This window comes from Oratosquilla oratoria, chromosome 27 (genome assembly GCF_046742065.1).
Source record: "Oratosquilla oratoria isolate Oo_2021 chromosome 27, ASM4674206v1, whole genome shotgun sequence".
In the NCBI taxonomy this organism is placed as follows: domain Eukaryota; kingdom Metazoa; phylum Arthropoda; class Malacostraca; order Stomatopoda; family Squillidae; genus Oratosquilla; species Oratosquilla oratoria.
Genome location: NC_134803.1, coordinates 15,455,135 through 15,477,444, shown reverse-complemented (window position 1 = coordinate 15,477,444; position 22,310 = coordinate 15,455,135). Strand labels below are relative to the sequence as shown.

Here is a 22,310-nt window from a genome sequence, read left to right as displayed (position 1 = left end):
ACGGTGTTGTGGCAAACATGCGTTTGGTTTAACCTGTGGTTAAGTGAAACATCGAATATCACGGGAGTTTATTTCGTAGGTCTACACGCGACAAGAGCCTAGCACAGGGTAGGGGTGTGCATCTCTGACCTACTTCTCTGGTACCCTGTTGCCAGATGGAACTTGTAGGTAGAACAATGCAGACAAACATATACATGTATAACATAAGGACATAATGAGGTAAGAGAAACACTTGCATATAATGAGGAGTATGCGTGCAAAACGGTTAAGAGTAATGTTATACTAAATACCTTAATGCTATGGAATATAGGCCTGACAACAGCACATACACTCAGTGCATATGTCTAACGACCACGTAAAGGCGACGCACGTAGGGCGGTTATATAATGTAATGACTACATAGAATACTTAAATAAAACATTTACTCTATGTATTGAGATTAAGTACTACATATATAATAAAGGATTATTACAAATACAAAAAAGGGGTATTACATATACAATAAACATATGCAATAACTATAAGTAAAGAGAAGATTTACTACATACTCCCACCGCAAGAGCGGAGCGTCGAAAAGGAAAGGATTAATAGTAGTAAAAATCTGAATGGTCACGAAAGCGGACGGTTCTGCCCGAAGGGGTCTTGCAGGGAATGGCGGAAGTAGGGGAGGGGTTGGGAGGGAAAAAGGGGATAGAGTGGCCAAGGTCAATGGCATCAGCTATGGGTGGCATGGGACTCGGTGGGGGAGACGTCAGACGTGTCCGAAGTGGACGAAGTAGGGACAGCAGGAGTGGGAGGTACGTCTGGGACTACATCGAGACGGGGTTTAGGCCGAGGAAAAATAGGGAGGAAAGCTGGTTTCAAACGATCAATGGAAACTGAGGTTTCGCCTTGAGGTAGACTAAGGATGAAGTACTTAAATTCACGTCGAATAACGTCATAAGGACCAGAGTACGGATACTCCAAACTCTTACGAATTCTGTCGACTCGTACCCAAACCTTAGAACAAGAGTGAAGGTCATGAGGTACATATGGTTGAGGTGATGTATGACAGGCACCGTACGCGAGGTCATGGAAATTGATAGATTACATCTCCTTGACAAGATGAAGGATGGTTACGTCATCCGAGGAGGAGGTGTGTTCCTTAGTAATGGCAACGGGAGGGCATAACATATGAGCGCCAGTAACAGCGGTAAAGGGGAAAATTTAGTGACGTGAGGCGTTAAGCGATAGCCAAGGAGGACGATGGGTGAGGAGTAAAACCAGTTATCTTGCCTAGCGCAAAGAGCAGATTTCAGAGAGCGGTGGTAACGTTCAATCATGCCGTTAGCTTGGGGGTGATAGCTAGTAGTACGCATATGGTGGAAGCCAATAATAGACGAAAGCTCAGAGAAAAGTTCGCTCTCGAATTGGGAACCTCTGTCCGTGATGACATGAAGTGGGACACCTAAACGGCATATCCAGCCACTCACGAAAGAGATTGCTACGGAAGTGGCAGTAGTGTCAATGAGGGGAATCGCTTCAGTTCAACGAGATGCAAGTCAACGAGTATTTGTAGGGGAGAGGATAAGGATAGTTAGGAAGAGTAGCACGGGGCAGCGGTCCTATAATGTCGATGTGCACCGATTGGAAGCGGTCAGTAGGAGCAGATATAGGGGAAACAGGAGAGGAAGTGTGGCGCGTAGTCTTAGCCTGTTGACACCTAAGGCATTCTCTGACAAATTTCTTCACATCTTTTTCAATGTATGGCCAGAAATAGCGTTGTTTCACCAACTTAGAGGTGGATTGAACACCAGGATGGGAAAGGTTATGTAAAGAAGAGACTACGTCATCTCGTAAGGGTAACGGAACGAAAGGTCGAGGAGTCTTAGTAGAGGTATCACACCAGAGTGTCAAATTAGGGTTAAGGTGAACTTAGAAAGCCTAGGGTTGAAAGCCTCTAATTCGTCATCTGTTTCCTGACTGCGAGCGATACCACTTAAGTCAAAGACATCGAGTGATGCAGCGCATGTCGGGCGAGATAAGCAATCGGCAACGACATAGTTGTCGCCGCGGATGTACTCAACTGAGGAAACATATTCAGAGAGGATGGAGAGTTGTCGTTGTTGTCTGTCAGATTTAGCAAGATACTTGGAGTGAAATGCAGCAACGAGAGGTTTGTGGTCAAGAAACAGGGTAACTGTATGTCCATCAATGAGGGTCCTAAAATGCAAAACTGCGAGATAACCAGCTAATAACTCGCGGTCGTAGGTAGAGTAGGGACGTTGTGTGTCCGAGAGTTTCTTCGAGTAAAAACCCAGGGGGCGGTGGCTCGCCATCTATAACTTGATAGAGAGCGGCACTAACGGCTAGGCTTGAACTGTCAGTCACGAGTTGGTAGTTTGTCGGTATTAGTGAAGGATAAGCTAAGGTTGGACAGTTCAGTAAGGCCTGCTTCAAATTATTGAAGGAGTCCTTTGCTGCGTCGGTCCAAGTGAGACACTTTGAAGATGGATATGGTTTAAGAAGCTCAGTAAGGGAATAGGCTACGGTTGCAAAGTTAGGAATCATGGGCCAAAAGAAGTTGATCATACCCATGAAACGGCGCAAAGCCTGTGAAATCTGGGGTAAAGGGAAATCGGAAATGGCCGTGGCATGGTCTTTAGGTGACTTAATCCCTTTTGAGCTAATCTCGTAACCGAGGAAAGTAAGTTCTGACTTGAAGAATTCACATTTGTTGAGGGAAAGTCTCATGTTGTTCTTAGCCAAAATGGAAAGAACAGTTTGAACATTGTAAATATGCTCCTCAAGGGTCTCACTAGCAACCAGTACATCATCAAGGTAAGTAAGCGTGTTGTTTACGTTCGCGAGGATAGTGTCAATGAAGCGCTGAAATGTGGCCCCGGTATTTTTCAACCCGAAGGGCATGTATAAGAATTCAAACAAACCGAAGGGCGTGCATATCGCAGTCTTAGGAATGTCCTGTTCAGCTACAGGGATCTGCAGATATGCACGTTGTAAGTCTTAGTAAAAATATGCTTATTCTTAAGTGATATGGTGAGAGAGCGCAAGTGTGGTATGGGGTATTAGTCATTTACGGTTACATTATTCAGACCTCGGTAATCTCCGCAAGGTCTCCAGGACTGTGGTTCTTTCTTCGGAACCAAATGAAGTGGGGACGCCCAAGGTGAGTTGGAACGTCAAATGATCCCTGCAATAAGCAAAAATTGGAATTCATCCTTTGACGACTTGAACTTCTCACTTGTCAATGGTTTTGTTTTAAATGACACTGGAGGGGAATCACCAATATCTATTTCAAGACATATAGTGCCTTCTAGTGGTTAAGTATTTGACAACTGCATTGGCGCAGTAAATACGGGGAATTCCGAAGGAAGAGCAATGGCTCTTGAATCAATATCCCCATAATGCACCGCGTGTGAAGAGGTAGTGACATCGGAAGCATTTAGGGGAATGGTGCACCCAGTGAACGGGTTTAGTAGATATCGGTTCCGACAATCGACGATGAGGTCCTTGGTTATCAAGAAATCTGTTCCAAGGACAGGGCGGACGACATCAGCAACGACAAAGGACCATGGAAAAGAACGTCTGATACGTTGAATTCCAAGTTCCACGTCGACTTCGCCGTACGTACAAATGCGCGTACCTGAGTCATTCATAAGAGGAACTACCGTCGGTCTGAGATGGGGAGACAAACTTGAGTCATACGGTAATAGTGACACTTGGGAACCGGTATCGATGAGGAATTCGTAGTTCTTGCAACCTATTGAGGGATTTATAACGAATGGGAGTCCTGCGGTTGCAAGAGATACTTCTACAGGTTGCCCATCGAGTTTCCCGACGTTCTAGGCTGAGGGCATGGGGATGGGGAACGTGAGTTAGGGCGTGGATTGGGGCGCGAGCTGGGCAAATCGTTGTCATTAGTGGAAGACAATATACATCACGTTTTGCATGATCTTGCACTGTTGTCGTAGAAGATGTGGTAGCGGCACACTCGTTGCCTTTGGCCTTCGTAAAATTGAGTTAACCCCATTGAAGAGTTAGTAGAAGCGGAAACACGGGTACTGGGGTTACCACTGCGAAATACAGGCGCGCTACCACTATGCGGAGCCCTTGGCACAGGTTTGTTCACTGATGACACACTTATACCTTTGTTCCCGTGGCCCATGAGTGTCTCGGCGACACGGGCCAATTCATCCAGGGGACCAGCATGCGTTACGAGAAGAGGTCTAATATAACTTGGCACGGCTCGTAGAAATTTCAGTAGTATGAAATCATCGTCGACTCCGAGTTATTTGCCTATGTTACGGAACTCCCGTAAGAATGTAGTTGGCTTGTCGTACATGATGTTGTTCTGGTGTATCAAGGCATCAAATAGATCTGACGGGGACCTGGTAAGGACGTCGATCAGTGCCTTCTTCAAGCGTTCGTAGTCACCGGAGTTAACGACATCGTCGTCAAGTTGGTTGAGCACTCGAATAGGTAAATGCGAGAGTGCATGATAGAACTTTGTAAGGGGCACAGTTACGTGTGATAGGGAGAATTGCGCCTCCAGTAACGAAAACCATCTTGCAGGGGACGAATCGTCGAATTGTGGAGGGCGAATAGCGATGGCGGCAGAAACAGAGGGATGCGGGGGGATGGAGGAAGAGGGGCCTGCCGGTGCTGCTGCTGCTGTCGATGAAGTGGGCGCAGTGATTGTCTGCTGCGTACGGGTATTCATGGCGTCATTGTTAGACATTCTTCAGGATTTGAGTTGCTTGGTTGCGTGTAGATTCGTCGTTAACGATTTCGCGCACATCAGAATATGAATTTGTTTGAACACTTTGAAGTCCGTAAAATGCGTAGTTACACGCTCGTGTCAAAGTCACTCATAATGCAGTTTACTAGGATGTATATGCACTTAACCACGTCAAAACGGTCACTCTGTCACACTAGGCACTCTGATCACTCCGGGGTCACCAGTGTGGTTAAGTGAAACATCGAATATCACGGGAGTTTATTTCGTAGGTCTACACGCGACAAGAGCTAAGTACATTCTGCTCCCAGGCATAAGCTGGGGGCCTTGCACAGGGTAGGGGTATGCATCTCTGACCCACTTCTCTGGTACCCTGTTGCCAGGTGAAACTTGTTGGTAGAACAATACAGACAAACATATACATGTATAACATAAGGACATAATGAGGTAAGAGAAACACTTGCATATAATGAGGAGTATGCGTGCAAAACGGTTAAGAGTAACATTATACTAAATACTTTAATACTATGGCATATAGGCCTGACAACAGCACTTACACTCAGTGCGTATGTCTAACGACCACGTAAAGGCGACGCACGTAGGGTGGTTATATAATGTAATGACTACATAGACTACTTATATAAAACATTTACTCTATATATTGAGATTAAGTACTACATATATAATAAAGGATTATTACATATACAATAAAGGGGTATTACATATACAATAAACATATGCAATAACTATAAGTAAAGAGAAGAATAACTACAACCCTTCCTAATTTAAGGATATTAATAATGAAACTGATTAACACTCACGACAAAAAAAAAAAAAAAAGATATAACAATGGCGACGAGTCACAAAGTGTTTTTTTTCTGGTGGTTTAGATCAGAAACCAGTGGTAAACGCACCTAGTTTAGTCTAGTCTAGTCTAAGAAATTTGGGAATAGATTTCCCACGGGCTTTTTTGGCGAGCCCGTTTGGAGGGGTACCACAGCCTCCTTCGATTACGTGCGTCATGACGCCTGGTGTTTAGACTAATCTAAGAGTGACCACACCTGGCGTAGGTGCCTTTACTTATGTTGCTTGCTGTTACATAACACCGGAAATCACTCCTATTAGAGAGAAGAAGGTTTTAAGATTGCCTAAATTTGTCTGAAAGTTTTTGATAGCCAAGAAGCTAGGCCAGATATCAAAAGAATGGCATCTCCATAAAGATTGGACCGTTTAACCTTGAAGAACTGCCATTTGATGTTTATATGGCTTTGTTTCAAGCACATTTAGCCACTCCGGAAATAATTGATGCTGACAAGAACAACAACATAAGATGAGCTTATTGAAATACTCAAGAAACATTTTGTCACTAAGCCGTCATATCACCGAAGCTTGTGTTCTTTTCAACAATTGTGTAAAGTTGAAAAATAAACCGTGAAAGAGCTATATGCAGATCTAAAGAGACTGGCAAAGGAATGCAACTTTGGGGCAACATTTGATGCCAGGCTGCGAGACCAACTGTTTATGGCAATGATGGGCCTTAGAGAGACCCCTTCCTTGTAAACTTTGGGGAGTCCATAGAATTTGGGGGTAATAGTGTAACAAAAGAAGTATGTTTTGCTACATGAAAGGTGATTTAGCGGGTGAGGTAAAGTCTTCGCTGGAATTTTGTTTATTTTTTTTTTTCAGGTACGAAGATTATGTACAATGAGAGATAAGGGAGAGGATCTCCCTACCTCTACTAACTAGGTCCTTGACCTAGGCAGTCCTCCTGACAGGTACTTGACCTGGGCAGTCCCTAGTGCTAGGTACGTGACCTAGGCACTCCTACCTCCAACGGCACAACCGTTCCTAATAAAGGGTGAGGGGTGGGTTACCGTATGGGAGATATGTTACTCATCAATTATAGATATGGGTGTTAGTTGCGTTATATAGGGGTTAGTTGTATGGTTGGTGGGTGTAGTTAGAAAATGAAGATGTGCAAATTTCCTTGGGCTCGCCATGTTTTTAATGGACTTGCCCATTAGGTGTGAGAGAGAGGCCCAGAGAATTTACATTGACATAAATGACACTTCTCCCTCTGAATACATCATTGACATAACGCATAGATACGAGATACATAGATTCAGTAAAGCCCAACCAGCTATGGTAAATACAATCTCGTCCATCAACAATACACCAACTCACCTCCCGTAACACACGGCCACCTTTCAATAACCCCCCTGGCACTACCTGGTATGATTATCACCAGTCAGTTTTTCACAACACTCAGGACCATAGGCAACGTCCAAGACAAAATACAACGTGTTCCATCCACAACACAGGCTCACACTCCGATGCTGAGTGTAGAGCTTAACAATCAGGCACGACCCCCACATACAACCTACAGTACAACCAAGAACTCCTACAACCACTCAGCTCACGTAGGTGTCAACCAGATAAGACCCCAAAGATCATTAGGCAACCCATGTTCCTTCAATAATTCCTATAACCATAACCATTCAGATAGAAACTGCAACCAACAAAACCATCAAGTCATTCCCAGGCCCAACTTCCAAGATAGATTATGCTTAATGTACGATACCTTTGCTCACTCTGATAGTGAATGTCATTCTCTTAACCCCCGCTCGCTAGCATCCATACTGAGTTCACGGCCCATGACTCAGCATCAGAGAACACAATCACCATCTCCTAGACCACGACCATCCTTCACTCAACAGTAGAGACGCCCTTCAACTTACAATAGGAACCCACAACCAAATAACCTCCCTTCCACACGCAACCCCCACACACAAAACAGACAGTCGGGGGAATGCAAAACAACCTCCCGCAGCAGGATCCCATAAGGTCACCCATAGGTGAACCTGAGGCCCTATGCTTTAAGGGCATAGTAGGGAACACCCCATGCACATTAATAATAGGCACAGGCACAAACAATAAACATATTATTACAGTCCATATGTGAACAGTTAGGCGACAGCTACTCTACAGAGATATCACACCTTGGAGGGACCATGCTAGATGGTGCTCAACTAGACTTCACCTCAACTATGAAAATACTAATGTGTATTGAGACTCATTCCTCCCCACCCACTACCTTTTATGCAGTCAAAGCTTGGACCCTCGACTGTAATGGTATACTAAGACTAGATTTTCTAACCAATGATAACATATTGATAGATACCAACTCTACTAAACTCAGGCTAGGTAACATTGAGATTCCTTCCTCCTCTAACCCAGCGCTTTTAGGCGGTCTGGTCGGCACACTCTACTTACCCTTACGTCTTGAATCACCCCACCCGGGTTTCACAACATCTTACTTGCGATGAGGTTTGTCTGACTCAGCATCTTCTGCTATCAGCACCTCACAGGATGCTGTCGTAAACCCCTGGATCAGCATCACGCGATGCTGTTTCTCTTGCGGCACTCCTTTTCACCTCCACAAAACAATTCAGTCAGGCAACTCCGCCTCACCCCTTGCCCCTTTTTCTCACCACACGGATTCTCACCAACAGCAAATGGACGATCTTACCTGGCGAGAGCAGGGTCATCACTACAATCATACCTGGTGCACGTCCCAAATACATGTAGGAGAAAGAATCTCCATATGCCTGTTGTTTGAGATAGGGTTAGGGAAGGTAAACTAGCACTAATTTTGTTAGAGAACATCTTACATACCCCGGTTAAACTGAGGAAACACACACAGATAGGTATGTCTCAGCAATACATAAACCCCCATTGAGGAAGCACTCCCCACACCTATTTGACACCATCACCACAACGGCAACAATCCCCCCCCCACCCATTCTTCTTCAGGATATCTCATTTGTAGACTTCCCCGAAGCCAAAATGAGGCTTAGGTACCTTCTTCAATCCCATCGAACGGTAATCGCCTTAGATGGTGAACCATTGGGAAAAACCTCATTGGTGCAGCACTGCATCACCCCTCCCAATACGAGCTCCGTTTACACGCCAGCATACAGGATTCCTCAGAGCAGGAGGAAAAGAGTTATAGATGAAATTGAGCAAATGCTGGAAAAATGGGTTATAAGCCACTCACACTCCCCGTCGAACTCTCCCTTGTTCCTGGTCTCAAAAAGAATAGAGCTTACAGACTAGTTATAGGCCTTCATAACGTGAACAGAGACGCGATAAAAGACGCAATACTAATGCCAGTTATGGGTGACATATTACAGTCCTTAGGCCAAGGAAACACATTCTTTTCAACACTTGATCTAAAATCTGGCTTTTTGACAAATAGAACTTCACCCACCCTCAACACCTCTCACAGGAGTTAGCACTGAAAAGGGTAATTTCGAATTTAATCGAGTGCCCTTTGGTTAAAAACACCTCTAGTACACTACAATGCCTGATGAATAGCCTTTTTAAAGACAAATTAGGCAAATCCCTTTTTGTCTACCTAGACGACCTAATAATATTTCCCCTATGGTGGAAGACCACCTTGACATCTATCGGTGCATCTTTCACACCATCAGCACTGCTGGCATCAAGATTTAATTGTCGAAGTGCAAATTCTTTAAAAGTAAAATTACTTTCCTCGGCTATACTGTGGACAAGGAAAGAATCCACACGAACTCAGATAATATCAGTCATTGCTGATTTCCCCACCTCAAAGAACGCGGACCATCTCCGTTCTTTTGTTGGCATGGCAGTATATTACAGACACTTAGTGAAATGTTTTGCCGAAATGACTGCCCAACTTACCAAATTCACACGTAAGAACGTACCTTTCAAATGGAACTCTGAGGAAGACGAGTGCTTCCAGAAAGTGAAACGGTCGCTATGCAGGGCACCTATCCTCGCATTCCCTGATTTCACAAAGGAATTCTTTCTGTTCACGGACGCATCCTCTTTTGGATTGGAAGCTGTTCTACAACAATTGGATTCAATAAGGAAACAGAGAACGCTTGAATACGCAATCTGCGTGTTGAACCCTGCAGAGCAAAACTACACCATCTACTTGGAAGCCATAGCAGTCGTTTGGGTTCTGAAACATTTCCGAGAGCTCCTCCTGGGACACAAGATCACGGTCATGATAGAGAATCAACCACTGACAGAGTTTTTCAAAGAAAAACCTTGCAAGGTAAGGTTGCTAGATGGCACACAACCATTTTGGAGTTCAACTCAGAGATTGCTTACTTAAAAGGCAAAGCCAATGTTGTGACAGACGCACTTAGCAGAAACCCTCTGATTGCAACATCACCAACCACCTATTATATTCCCCCTGCAGGAACTTTGAAAAGAATAGAGAAATGATCCAATCTGGTCACAGGTAATTCTCCACCTAGAAACGGGAGTCACAGCTTAAAGAAAACCTCCTCTCTCCTTCAGGAATTGCATTTGAAGGACGGGGTTCTTAGGAGAGCCACTACAGGAAATAACATCCAAACTGTGATCCCGAATTCTCTGATTCCTAGCTTCCTTTCGATGGTCCACGATAGCCCAATTGCTGGACACCCCGGGGAGAGATAAATGTTCGCTAAACACCAGGCGTGTTTATTTCTGGCCTAAGATGCGGACAGACATCACTTGTCACATAGAACATTACACTACCTGTATCCAACTTCGTGGAGTTGACCCCAGACCTCTCCAGATTGGCGAAGTACCCATCCCCTCAGAACCTTGGGACATTGGGTACTGATCTGTTGAAGTTACCTTATATTCGTAGGTCTGTGTGTATCTTGTCTTTAGTAAGTATTGTTGGTAATTCAAACATTTCACTTTGTTTCTGGACGTATATTTGATAAGATACACTACGTAGATCCTAGCGAATCTACGTTCACCTATTGACTGCTGTCCTCTCCTTCGGTTCTGGTTTTTATACCAGGTGATATGCTGACACAGCAATCTGCTGAGGGGGTTGGCAATCTTAACAATCATTAACATTAGTTTTACATAATAGGGAGGTTAGATATTTGTATATGTAATAGCATATTACTGGTTCTATTATGTAGTTGTTTCTTGTGATTTAATTTGTGTCCGCATATTTTTCGTCTGGAGTATAACGTGTATGTTGGAATAAATGTTGTCTTGCTTCTTAGCTATTTTCATGCTGTGAACACGTGATGGTGTTAGCCTAGAGGGGTGTAGATGTGTATTTCTTTTTATTTATTTACCTAGTTGTATTGCACGGGAAGGGAGCTATGCTCGTAGTGACTCGTCTTTGTATCTTTCAGCATCAAGTTTTTTCTTAAAATCTTGAATAGTATTTGCACACACTGTTTCTTTATCTAATTTATTCCATATATGCAGCACTCTGTGTGGGAAGCTATTCTTTTTCCGATCTCTTCTATAGTTATCCTTTTTAAGTTTCTTTTCAGGACCTCTTGTTTTTCCATTGTCATTTTTTTAGTAAATCATTCCTGTCAAGGATTTCCATTCCTTTCATGATTCTATATATAGTCAGTAGATCACTCTTTCTTTTCTCTGCTCCAGTGTTGGTAGTTCCAATTTCGATAATCTTTGTTCGTGTGTTAAATTGGAAAGAGCTGGTGCCAACTTTGTTGTTGCTCTCTGTATTCTTTCTAGTTTCCTTATATTCTTTTTAGTACTGGGTGTCCACAGTGTCGCTGCATATTCCAGCTTTGGTCTAATTAATGTAACTAATACTTTTTAAATAATTTCTTCATCCAAGTTGTCAAATGCCACTTTCATTGACCTTAATAGGTTGTAGGTTTCACCAACTATTTTGTTTATAGGCTTATCCGGTGTCATGTCTTTGCTGATTAATACTCCAATGTCCCTTTACGAGTGCACTTTTTTTATTTCTTCTTCGCCAATTTTGTAATTTTTTGAAGTTCTGTTTTTGCTTTTTCCAAACTCCATTATGCTACACTTCTTGATAATAAAGTTCACTTCCCACTTTTGAGTCCATTTCCAGATTTTGTCCAGGTCTGATTGTAATGAATCACAGTCCTCTTCTGTTATTACTTTCTTTAATATTTTTGCGTCATCTGCGAAGAAATTTATATAACATTCAACTCTTTCATCCATGTCGTTTATGTATATGGCAAACATGATTGGAGCCAGCACTGACCCTTGTGGAACACCACTAATCATTTCTTCCCATTTCGAGTATTTGTCTCTGATTACTACTCTCATTTTTCTCCCAGTCAGGAAATCTTCCATTCTAATAATTTACCTGCGATGCCACCTATTGATTCTAATTTTCTTATTAATTTTTTGTGTGGTACTTTTGTGAAATGCCTTTTGTTGGTCTAGATAAGCACAGTCTGCCCATCCATCACTCTCATCTATTATATCTATTAGTCTCGAGTAGAAGCAGATTAGGTTTGTTGCACATGGTCTTCCCTTTCTAAATCCAAATTGGCTTGGGTTAAGTATGGATTTTTGTTCCAGGTGTTTAACCCATCTACTTTTGGTCACTTTTTCACATATTTTAGCTACTTACTTGTTAGGGTGACCGGTCTGTAGTTAGTTGAATTTTCTTTTTTTCCTCCTTTACATATTGGTACTATGTTTGCATTTTTTCAGTCTTGTGGTACATTACCTTCTTTGTGCGAGCATTTGATTATAGTGTGTATTTTATCTGTTAATTTCTCTACGCATTCCTTCAATATCCAATTTGCAATTCCATCCGGACCATGCGATTTTCTGACATCAAGGTTTTTATTTGGTCGCTGATTTCCTTCTTTGTTACAGTTGTAAGGACAGGAATTTTGAAGGGATATTATTTTTGGAATTTCGTTTTATTTATCTATTTATTTATTTGAGTGTTGATTTGAGAGACTGGGTATTATGGACGTCGTGACGGTTTTACTCAACCAAGAAGCAAAGTAGAAAATAGAGCCTTAATAGACCATGAATTTATTCTATTCTATGTCTGCCTATCAAGATGTGTTGGCAAAGAGCCTTACTATAATCATTGAAGAAGAACATACAATAGGAGATAGCTACAAATATATTTCAGCTGATTTTGGTTCAACTGAGTTTCGAGACATTAGAATGTTCTCGAACGTAGCGGGCGCACCGTAGCTCCGCCCACCCGTGACGTCACTAAACGTTCGGACAGAGGCGTAAGCTAAGGCCATTAATTTTAAGAGTAATAGGAAAAATTCCCAACTTTCAGTTCAGGATTCCACTAGAGAAATAGTTTAGGGAGAGATTGTAGCAGCTAGGGGCTCTGTTGAGAAGCGAAATGAAGTTTTACGAAATAATACAACAGGGAGGTTAGTAGTTTACCCATAGATACGAACACATAGCCGTCTCGTTCTTTTTGTGCGCAGCTAAAATTTTAATCTGATGGCAAAAATGATTCCGATAACAGGTATGGACACGTTCTGTAAGACTAATGAAAACAAATGTCAATATGTGAGTTAAATGATATAGTGCAGATATAGTAGGTAGATAGTTATTATTATTATTAAGTTTTGAATCTGATGCCAAAAATTATTCCGATAACAGATATGGAAAAAGGGGTTTAAGGGAGTGTACTTCACAAACACTTTGCGTATATACATTAGCTATGAGAGTGTAATCCTTAGAGTACAATTCTGTCTGTGATCGTTCTCTAATAAGAATACGGGGTTGAAGGTAGACACAGTGCTTGAAGGTAGACACAGTGCTTGAAGGTAGACACAATATTGTAAGTAGACTTATACAGTGACCGGAAGGTTGGAGCGTAAATAACTACGTTTTTCCACGTGCCTGTGACCTTACTTATGATGCCCATAAGAAAGAAAAAACTGTGTTATTAAATGTCTCGCATACCCATATATTTTTCATATTGTAAGGATCAATAGATTAGTTGGAGAAAACCACAATATACTTTTGTATTTCCTTACTATATTTTTGCTTCAGTGTAATAATTAACACATAGCAGACCTTCGCTTATTTTCTTTTACTACCCCCACTTGGGCATAGGCCTTTTCGCTACCCAGAACCAACCCCGAACGACCTGAGGAAAGGGGACGGAGTCAGACGTGAATAACAAGGAGCAGTTTCCATTTATGGTCAGATATATCCATATAGACGATTGGGTGGTGGCAGCGTATACCTTGATTTTTTTTATTTCCCAAATCGTTCTTATGTGGGTATCTCTGATCACTCCCATTGGAGGTGCTCTTGGTTAAACACTAAATCAATCGACGGCACCACACAGTTATTTCCTTCATGGGGGGGGGTTCTGTCTCCCTAATCCCTCACAGTTAGGTGTGTTCTCAATTGTGAAAACCGATTTGAAGTGGTTGCTCATAACTTCTGCCATTTCTTGTTCTTCTGTGTATTCATGACTTCCTTGGTGCAACTTTTCTATTTCTTGTTTGTTTTTTTAGTTTACTGTTCACATATCTATGCATTTTTCTATTATTTTCTTTTCATAATTTCTCTTTTCTTCTCTGTGTATTTTTACATAATCGTTTCTTAGTTTGATGTATGTTAGCCATTTGCTCTTTTTTTTTCTTTTTTCGATTTTTTTTCCAGGATTTGTCTCTTTTATCCTTGGCTGCACTACATTTTTTGTTATACCAGTTCTTTATGTACATTCTTTTTTACTTTTGTTGTGGAACATATTTGATCACACCCTCATTATAAATTTCTTTTAGTATATTCCATTTCCCTTCCATTCTTTTTTCTTCCTTTAGGAATTTTTCCCAGTTTGCATTACGAAATAATTTTTTAAGTTCCTCAAAATTCATTTTGTTGTACATTGGTCTTCCTATTCTATGTTTCTCATTTCTTCTTAGGTCTATTTACTCTTTTAGTTCGAATTCTATTAGTACATTGTCACTCTTTCCTATTGGTGTTTTGTAATCTATTCTGTCTACAATTTCAGGTTCTGATGTAATTATTAAATCCGGTCTCGAAGGTTCCTCATTGTTTCTGTATCTGGTATTTTTCTCTATCCATTGAGTCATTGTGTATTCAATGGTCATATCGAGTAGCATACTGCCCCATATTTTCTCTCCACCCTTAACTGTCGTCTCTTCCCAACATATTTCTTTTGAGTTAAAATACACCCATAATTACTGTATTTCCTCTTTCAGTATATCAGATAGTTCATATTTCGTATCTTCTAGCAATTTGGAATGATCGTGTTCTGTCTAGGTCTGTGTTTTAGGGGGCACATACACTACTACAAATTTTCTGCTTTTCATATTTTTTTTCTATCTTTATCATTATTGACTCTACATTGTTTTTTCCTTCTGTTAACTTTGTCACATTTAAGTCTTTCTTGGTCAGAAATAGTACTCCCCTTCCTTGTTTTTCCTTTCTATTCTTCATCCAGCATTTGTATAGACCTTGTCCCACAGTGTTAGGTGGTAGATTCTCTTTAAGATTAGTTTCTACTATTCCCATTATGTCCGACTTTTCTGATGCCAGGTAATCATTTAGTTTATTCAGTCCTGAGATCATTCCGTCTATGTCGGTATAGGCTAATTTTAATTTTTTCTTTCTCGTCTTTTTCTGTCTGTTTTGTTTCTTTTTTCGTGATATACCATTTTCTCAGTCTCGGTTTTTTCATTTTTGTCCCTTCGCTTCATTTCTAAGCTCATTTTTTTGTATTTTTCTTCTTCACTCATTTCTTTCTTTATCCATACGTTTTTGTGATTTTCACTATTTGCTAGTTATGCTGTTCTGGATAGTACTTCCTCTGCTTATATTTGTGACCTGAGTTTTACTTTCAGTGGCCGGCCTATATTGTTTTTCTTTTGAGTATCTAGCCGTCCTATATGTTTCCTCGATTTCTTTATCCAGGGTTTGATTCTCCTCTTGAATCTCCTTCAGAATCTCTTTTGCGACCTCTTTTTCTTCTCTTTCTCTTTGATACCTAGGAACATCATGCTTTTCTTTAATACCGTAGATCACAATGCATTTTTTTTATCCACTGTATCCCTAACCAAATTTCCTTTCTCTTTAATCACTTGGCTTACCGTTTCCTTCGCATTCTCCTTAACTTTTTGTTCCACTATTTCCTAAAAAGATAATTTTGACTTTCCTGTTCCACCTTTCAATTTATATATGCACACAACGGTACAAGTTGATATATGGCCCATGTGTTCCTAGTGATAAATGTTGTCATATGAGCGATGGTGTACTTGATTTCCTTCGCAAGTGCGTAGTTCTCGAGATATTGAATATGAAAGATATGTAACTTGGGTTACCTCGCTTACCAGAACGATCTGAGGGGGACGTGTGGGAAAACGGGGTTTTTGGGTGGGGAGGAGCAATAAATGGAGTAATGGGCGTTTGCAAAAGCACGGATTTATGCGATGTAGAGCCAGGAATATCATAGAAATAGGGAAAAACCACCCCGGTTGGCGGGAGTGTTCCGTGATTTGGGCTTATACATGGCAGCCATGTTGTGGTTCACAAGCGGCAGCGAGGAATCGCTAGATTTAGCGAAGCGCACTCAAGTCTATAGTTACCTCGGTTAGCAGAACGATCTGAGGGGGACGTGTGGGAGAAGGGGGTTTTTGGGTGGGGAGGAGCAATAAATGGAGTAATGGGCGTATGCAAGATCACAGTTCTAAGATCTATAGCCAGGAATGTCATTGAAATACAAATAATTCAACGTTGTTGACGGGAATGTGCCGTGTTTTGGGGCTTATACATGGCAGCCATGTTGTGGTTTACAAGCGGCAGCGATGATTCGCTACATTTAGCGAAGCGTACTCGGGTCTATAGATGGCCGCCATTTTGTGGTTTACAATCTGCAGCGACGAATCGCTAAATACATTGCTATAATGTGTATTTGTATGCCTTGGCTGACCTGTCTTCGTAATGAATTTGAATGCTACAATAGGAAATAAATAGTGAGCCTCATAAAAAAGTTCGTACCTAACTGTTCCGCCATTTAATAACACCGGAAAGAAAATAGAAAAGGTATATAATGAGAAGGTATTACACAAGCGTTAATATCACAACATTTATGACTAGGAACACATGAGATATATATGAAGTTGTCTAAATCTATGCAGCCTCAGAACGTAGCAATAAAACACATCAGTAGAGGTATTCCGAACCGTACAATAATAGCATTATGATTACCTTATGCTGATGAAGTAGAGGCTTGTGTTGAAGAGGTTGATTGTTCAGGTGATGAGGTGGATGATGTTGCAGGAACACCAGACGGCGGGTACACTCGTGCGGCCTCTACGAAGAAATGATGTAGGACTTTTTCTTCCTCGTAGGTGTGGAGGAAGATGTAGCGCGCCAGGTACTGCTTGTAGAATTTCTGCCTGATTCCTGGGCGTTTAGACCACTGCTTCAAGTCCAACCACAGTCGTTCAATGTTTTGGGTGTGAACTTTGGGATTGTTAGGATCAACAAAGTGATCTTTATGATTGATCACGAAGTGGCTGTAACCTTGGTCGCACAGTTGTTTGTACGCCCGCCAGGAGTCACTATAGACAACAGAGCCTGGTTTAATAAACTTTTTAATGATCGGCACGAGCGTACGAGCACTCCTGTCTTTGTTCAGTAGAGGCACAAGGAAGCACTTTTTGGTGAGTCTTTCGATGCCACCAAAAACCCACAGTTGTTTTGTGAAGCGACCTCTCTTGATGAAGAGAGTTTCGTCGATCTCGACCTCAATGCCCTCCCCCCCAATAGGCTCCTGATTTTCGAGCCAACGCTCAGTGACCTCGGCACAGAAGCTCCTCCAGTCGACACTGGTGGTTGGAGCGAAATTCAAAATTTTTATAACCGTGTGATGGTTCCACTGTTTGTGAAGCCAGTGGTTCACAAACGAGATTACCTGCGATGGTTTTAAGTGCGTTCCCTCTAAAAATGTGCCTTTATAATCCGACCTTGTGTAAGGACACTGTTTCGATCTCTTTGTCTTGGCAATTTTTTTCCACCTCCCACAGTACCAAGAATGCTTACTTGCCCTATAAGTACAGGGAAGCTTGCAGTTTGGACACTGTACGTCGTTGGGCAAAACCCCGTGTAACTTTAAGAATTTTGTTGCGGCAGCGTCGTCGCGTAAATACACTTGGATCGTATCGAAGTAGGTGTTGGAACATCCACTGCACAGCGTAGCCATTGTTAAACTGTCAGGTCAATGTAGCATGCGTGGGTCACGCTAGATCGAAACAATTGAAGTGCGTCTCGCGTATGGGCCAAACATACGCTCGCGTTGATGTATGTTGATCTTTTGTGAATACGTAACGTAACCTAACCGTAAACTAACCAAACCTAACGTAACGTAACCTAAGCTCGCCCACCCCAAGGACACAATTGTACGTAGGAAGACATGAGTAACGTAATTGCGGAGGAAACTTTGCAGCCAATCAGGCTGTGTGAAGTGAGCGTAAAACAAATGAGGTTACACAAGCGTATAACATACGCTCGCGTTGATGTATGTGTATATTTTGTTAATACATAACCTTACCTAAGTTACCTAACGTAACCTAACCTAACCTAACCTAACTTACCTAACCTAACCTAACTTACCTGACCTAACCTAACGTAACAAAACCAAGCCTCTACAACAAAGGTTGGGAATATAGCAGATGAGGGAACGATACTCTCGGAACAGGGTTCCAATGTAGCGGAAAAAGAAGGTGGGGCAACGATACGCTCGCGTTGAGGTATGTTAATAACTTGTTAATATGTCACGTATATCTTGTTAATACGTTACGTAACCAAACCTAACCTTTTTTCACACCTAACCTAACCTAACCTAACCTAACGTAAGAAATAGTCTCATAAGTAGGAACATAAGTGACCCAAACAGAACCACTATAGTTGGGAATGTAGCAGATGAGGCAACGATACTCACCGAGTACTCTCGCGTTGATGTATGTGTATATTTTGTCAATACATAACGTTACCTAACTTACCTAACGTAACCTAACCTAACCTAACTTACGTAACCTAACCTAACGTAACAAAACAAAGCCTAACCACAAAGGTTGGGAATATAGCAGATGAGGGAACGATACTCTGGGAACACGGTTCCAATGTAGCGAAAGAAAAAGGTGGGGCAACAATACGTTCGCGTTGATGTACGTTTATATCTTGTTAATAGGTCACGGATATCTTGTTAATACGCTACTTAACCTAACCTAACCTAACCTGACCTACGTAACCTAACCTAACGTAAGCAATAGTCTCATAAGTAGGAACATAAGTAGCCCAAACCGAACCACTCTCGGAACAGGGTTCCAATGTAGCGAAAAAGAAAGGTGTGGCAACGGAACAGGGTTCCAATGTAGCGAAAAAGAAAGGTGTGGCAACGATACGCTCGCGTTGATGTACGTTAATATCTTGTTACTAGGTCACGTATATCTTGTTAATACGTTACTTAACCTAACCTAACCTAACCTAACGTAACCTACCTAACCTAACCTAACGTAGGAAATAGTCTCATACATGGGAACATAAGTAACCCAAACAGAACCACTACAGTTCCAATGTAGCGAAAAAGAAAGGTGTGGCAACGATACGCTCGCGTTGATGTACGTTAATATCTTGTTAATAGGTCACGTATATCTTGTTAATACGTTACTTAACCTAACCTAACCTAACCTACCTAACCTAACCTAACCTACCTAACCTAACCTAACGTAGGAAATAGTCTCATACATGGGAACATAAGTAACCCAAACAGAACCACTACAGTTGGGAATGTAGCAGATGAGGCAACGATACTCACCGAACATGACTCCAATGTTAATAGGTCACGGAGATCTTGTTAATACGTTACTTAACCTAACCTAACCTAACCTAACCTACCTAACCTAACCTAAGGTAAGCAATAGTCTCATAAGTAGGAACATAAGTAGCCCAAACCGAACCACTCTCGGAACAGGGTTCCAATGTAGCGAAAAAGAAAGGTGTGGCAACGATACGCTCGCGTTGATGTACGTTAATATCTTGTAAATAGGTCACGTATATCTTGTTAATACGTTACTTAACCTAACCTAACCTAACCTAACCTACCTAACCTAACCTAACATAGGAAATCGTCTCATAAATGTGAACATAAGTAACCCAAACCGAAGCACTACAGTTGGGAATGTAGCAGATGAGGCAACGATACTCACCGAACATGACTCCAATGTAGCGCGAAAAAAGGAAGTCGGCAACGATACTCTCAGAATAACGCTCGAATGTAGCGAAAAAAAGATTACGCTTGCGCTTATGTTTGTTAATATTTTGTACCATATCTGAGTTATATTGGTAGCGGAGGTTAATTGATGTAATAATCTTCCACACCAAGAACACAATTGAACGTAGGTAGACCTGAGTAGCGTAAGGAATAGGTTACTTGTGCAAAAGTAGCTAATATAGCTATTCGTTGTAAGCGTGATTCAATAACAATAACAAATATGAAGGATTAATAGTTGTGACCCGGTATCCCTACATACTATTTGGAAATTCGGATCGTGTTATTGGATATCAGGCTTTAATTTGTGTGTTAGACATATAGTGCAACAGTCAATACTCCGTGTGTACATTCCCCCCCACCCAAAAACCCCGGTTTGCCACATTTCCCCCCCCCAGATCGTTCGGGAGGAGAGGTAGGCCAAAGTGCATTACTTTAACAATTAATATCTATAAAACTACGCACTTCCGAAGGAAATGAAGTACACCATGGTTCATATCACAACATTTATCACTAGAAACACATGAGCCAGATAATCACTAGTACTGTTGTGTGAATATATAAATTGTCCATATTTTCTTCCACTTTCTCAGTCACTGTGTAATTGATCCTTCATCTCTTTCTTTAATGCCCAACCCCCACCCCACCCTACCCAAAAACTTTGCCAATCTAGAGAAACTCACAGTCAATCCAAACAAGACTACAAACCAACATACAACCTGACATATACCAGGGAAGACAAAACCAACCCCACAATACATAAAATTATTGCCTGTATACCTGTCCATGTGATTGGAGTACCTTGTAGAGACTTGGGCCATTTCCCCACCATGGCAGTTATTTGGTCTAATGAGAGGGGATGTGGCCCCACCAGGTGAGTTACCAGGTGAGCCTCATTCCTATTTATATCTTCATTTTTCAGTCTTATATTTTCTCCCTTTATCCTATTCAGTTCCATTTTCAATTCATCTATTTCCCTATTATTTTCTTCATTGTCTTTTCTTAATATAGCTACTCCCTTATTTAAACTTTTGCATTCACTTTTCAGTTCAATTATTTCATCCAACAATTCATTTATTTCTCCATTTCTAATAATATTTTTAAACCTGGGTTCTCTATCCGCGCCTATTAAACCCCGAGAAGAGACCTCTATCCAACCTTTGGTATGTTTTTGGGGTCTCATTCAGACACGTTCTTATTTTAATTACACCAAGTGGGGACTATTGTACTTACGTCAAGACTTTGCTTTGCAGTTTCCTTATCACTGAATTCTTCGTTTGTTTCATCCATGGTTGTCACTGATCGTGTAAAAATAATAATTGAATTAAGATACAAAGACTACATTTCGGTCATATTTACTCCGGTACTCCCTTCCCGTATGTAAACAACCAGGCAGCTGTTGGTTGGTTCCGAAATCGTTCCAAAATCGTTCGTCGTCAACTCGCTATATAGCGGTTCGGAACGTATTTTGGGATGTCCTTCTTCGATCGCTGCTCGATGCTGTATGTATTTGTTCGTGTGTGTGTGTTGACGTAGTTTTCCATGGGTGATATTTGTTTAAGATTATATAATACCTCCCTCCCCGCAAGAGGTGACTTCTGTCACCTGGAGTGATCAACAGTGAGGGTATTTGAATAAAATAAATGTTTTTATATATATTGGGATTATGGCACGATACCTGTTGTGAACCTTAAAAAGAGTAGATGGGATGGGCGGTTAAATAGTCATAAGTTTATGGGGTGTAGTCAAATAGGTATCATGGCATGATCAATTGTTATACCAAGGGGTGATAGTTCTTAAGGTGGGGGGTGTCCAACTCCACTTTTTTTAATGGTTTACATTTTAGAAAAGGTAAAAGGTGCAGATGGAGAGATGATAATGGAAGAGAAGGCAGTAAGGGGAAGATGGGCAGAATATTTTAGGGAGTTGCTTAATGTGAAGGAGGATAGGGAAGGAAAGATAGCTGCAGTGGGAAATGCGAAGAAAATGAGAGTGATGAGTGAGGGAAATGGAGGAGAAATAAGGAAGGATGAGGTGAAGGCAGTTGTTAAGATGATGAAAGCAGGTAAGGCACCTGGTCTGGATGGATGCCATGCAGAATGTCTGAAAAAAGGAGGTACAGTGATGGTGGACTGGTTGGTGAGGTTATTTAATGTTTGCTGGAGAGAGGGTAGAGTGCCGGAGGACTGGAGGAGTGCCTGTATAGTTCCACTTTACAAGGGAAAAGGGGACAAGTGTGAATGTAGTAGTTTCAGAGGGATTAGCTTGTTAAGTGTAGTTGGGAAGGCTTATGGGAGGATCTTGGTTGAGAGGATTAGAAGAGGAACAGAAGGAGTAATTGGTGAGGAACAGTGTGGATTTAGGACAGGTAGAGGTTGTGTAGATCAGATCTTTGTGGTAAGACAGATATGTGAGAAAGCTATAGGAAAGGGGAAGGATGTTTTTTTGGCTTTTATGGATCTGGAAAAGGCTTATGATAGGGTA

The 22,310-nt window shown here is 41.6% G+C and overlaps 2 protein-coding genes across 2 annotated transcripts in view; both read right to left on the bottom strand.

The window, feature by feature from the left end:
- Positions 1-21,197, bottom strand: part of LOC143039912 (uncharacterized) — a 290,898-nt gene extending 269,701 nt beyond the window's left edge. Inside the window, exon 1 of the mRNA XM_076210271.1 lies at positions 21,060-21,197. The gene's annotated coding sequence lies outside the window, so the exon portion shown is untranslated. The remainder of the gene's footprint in view (positions 1-21,059) is intronic.
- On the bottom strand, positions 16,764-17,759 carry LOC143039752 (uncharacterized). Its single transcript, XM_076209993.1, has one exon. The coding sequence runs from the start codon at positions 17,757-17,759 to the stop codon at positions 16,764-16,766; it is 996 nt and encodes a 331-aa protein (XP_076066108.1).
- Positions 21,198-22,310: the final 1,113 nt, after the last annotated feature.

What these genes read in the sequence shown, in the direction of transcription:
- LOC143039752 (XM_076209993.1), bottom strand. Translation starts at nt 17,759, where the DNA reads ATGGCTACGCTGTGCAGTGGATGTTCCAACACCTACTTCGATACGATC.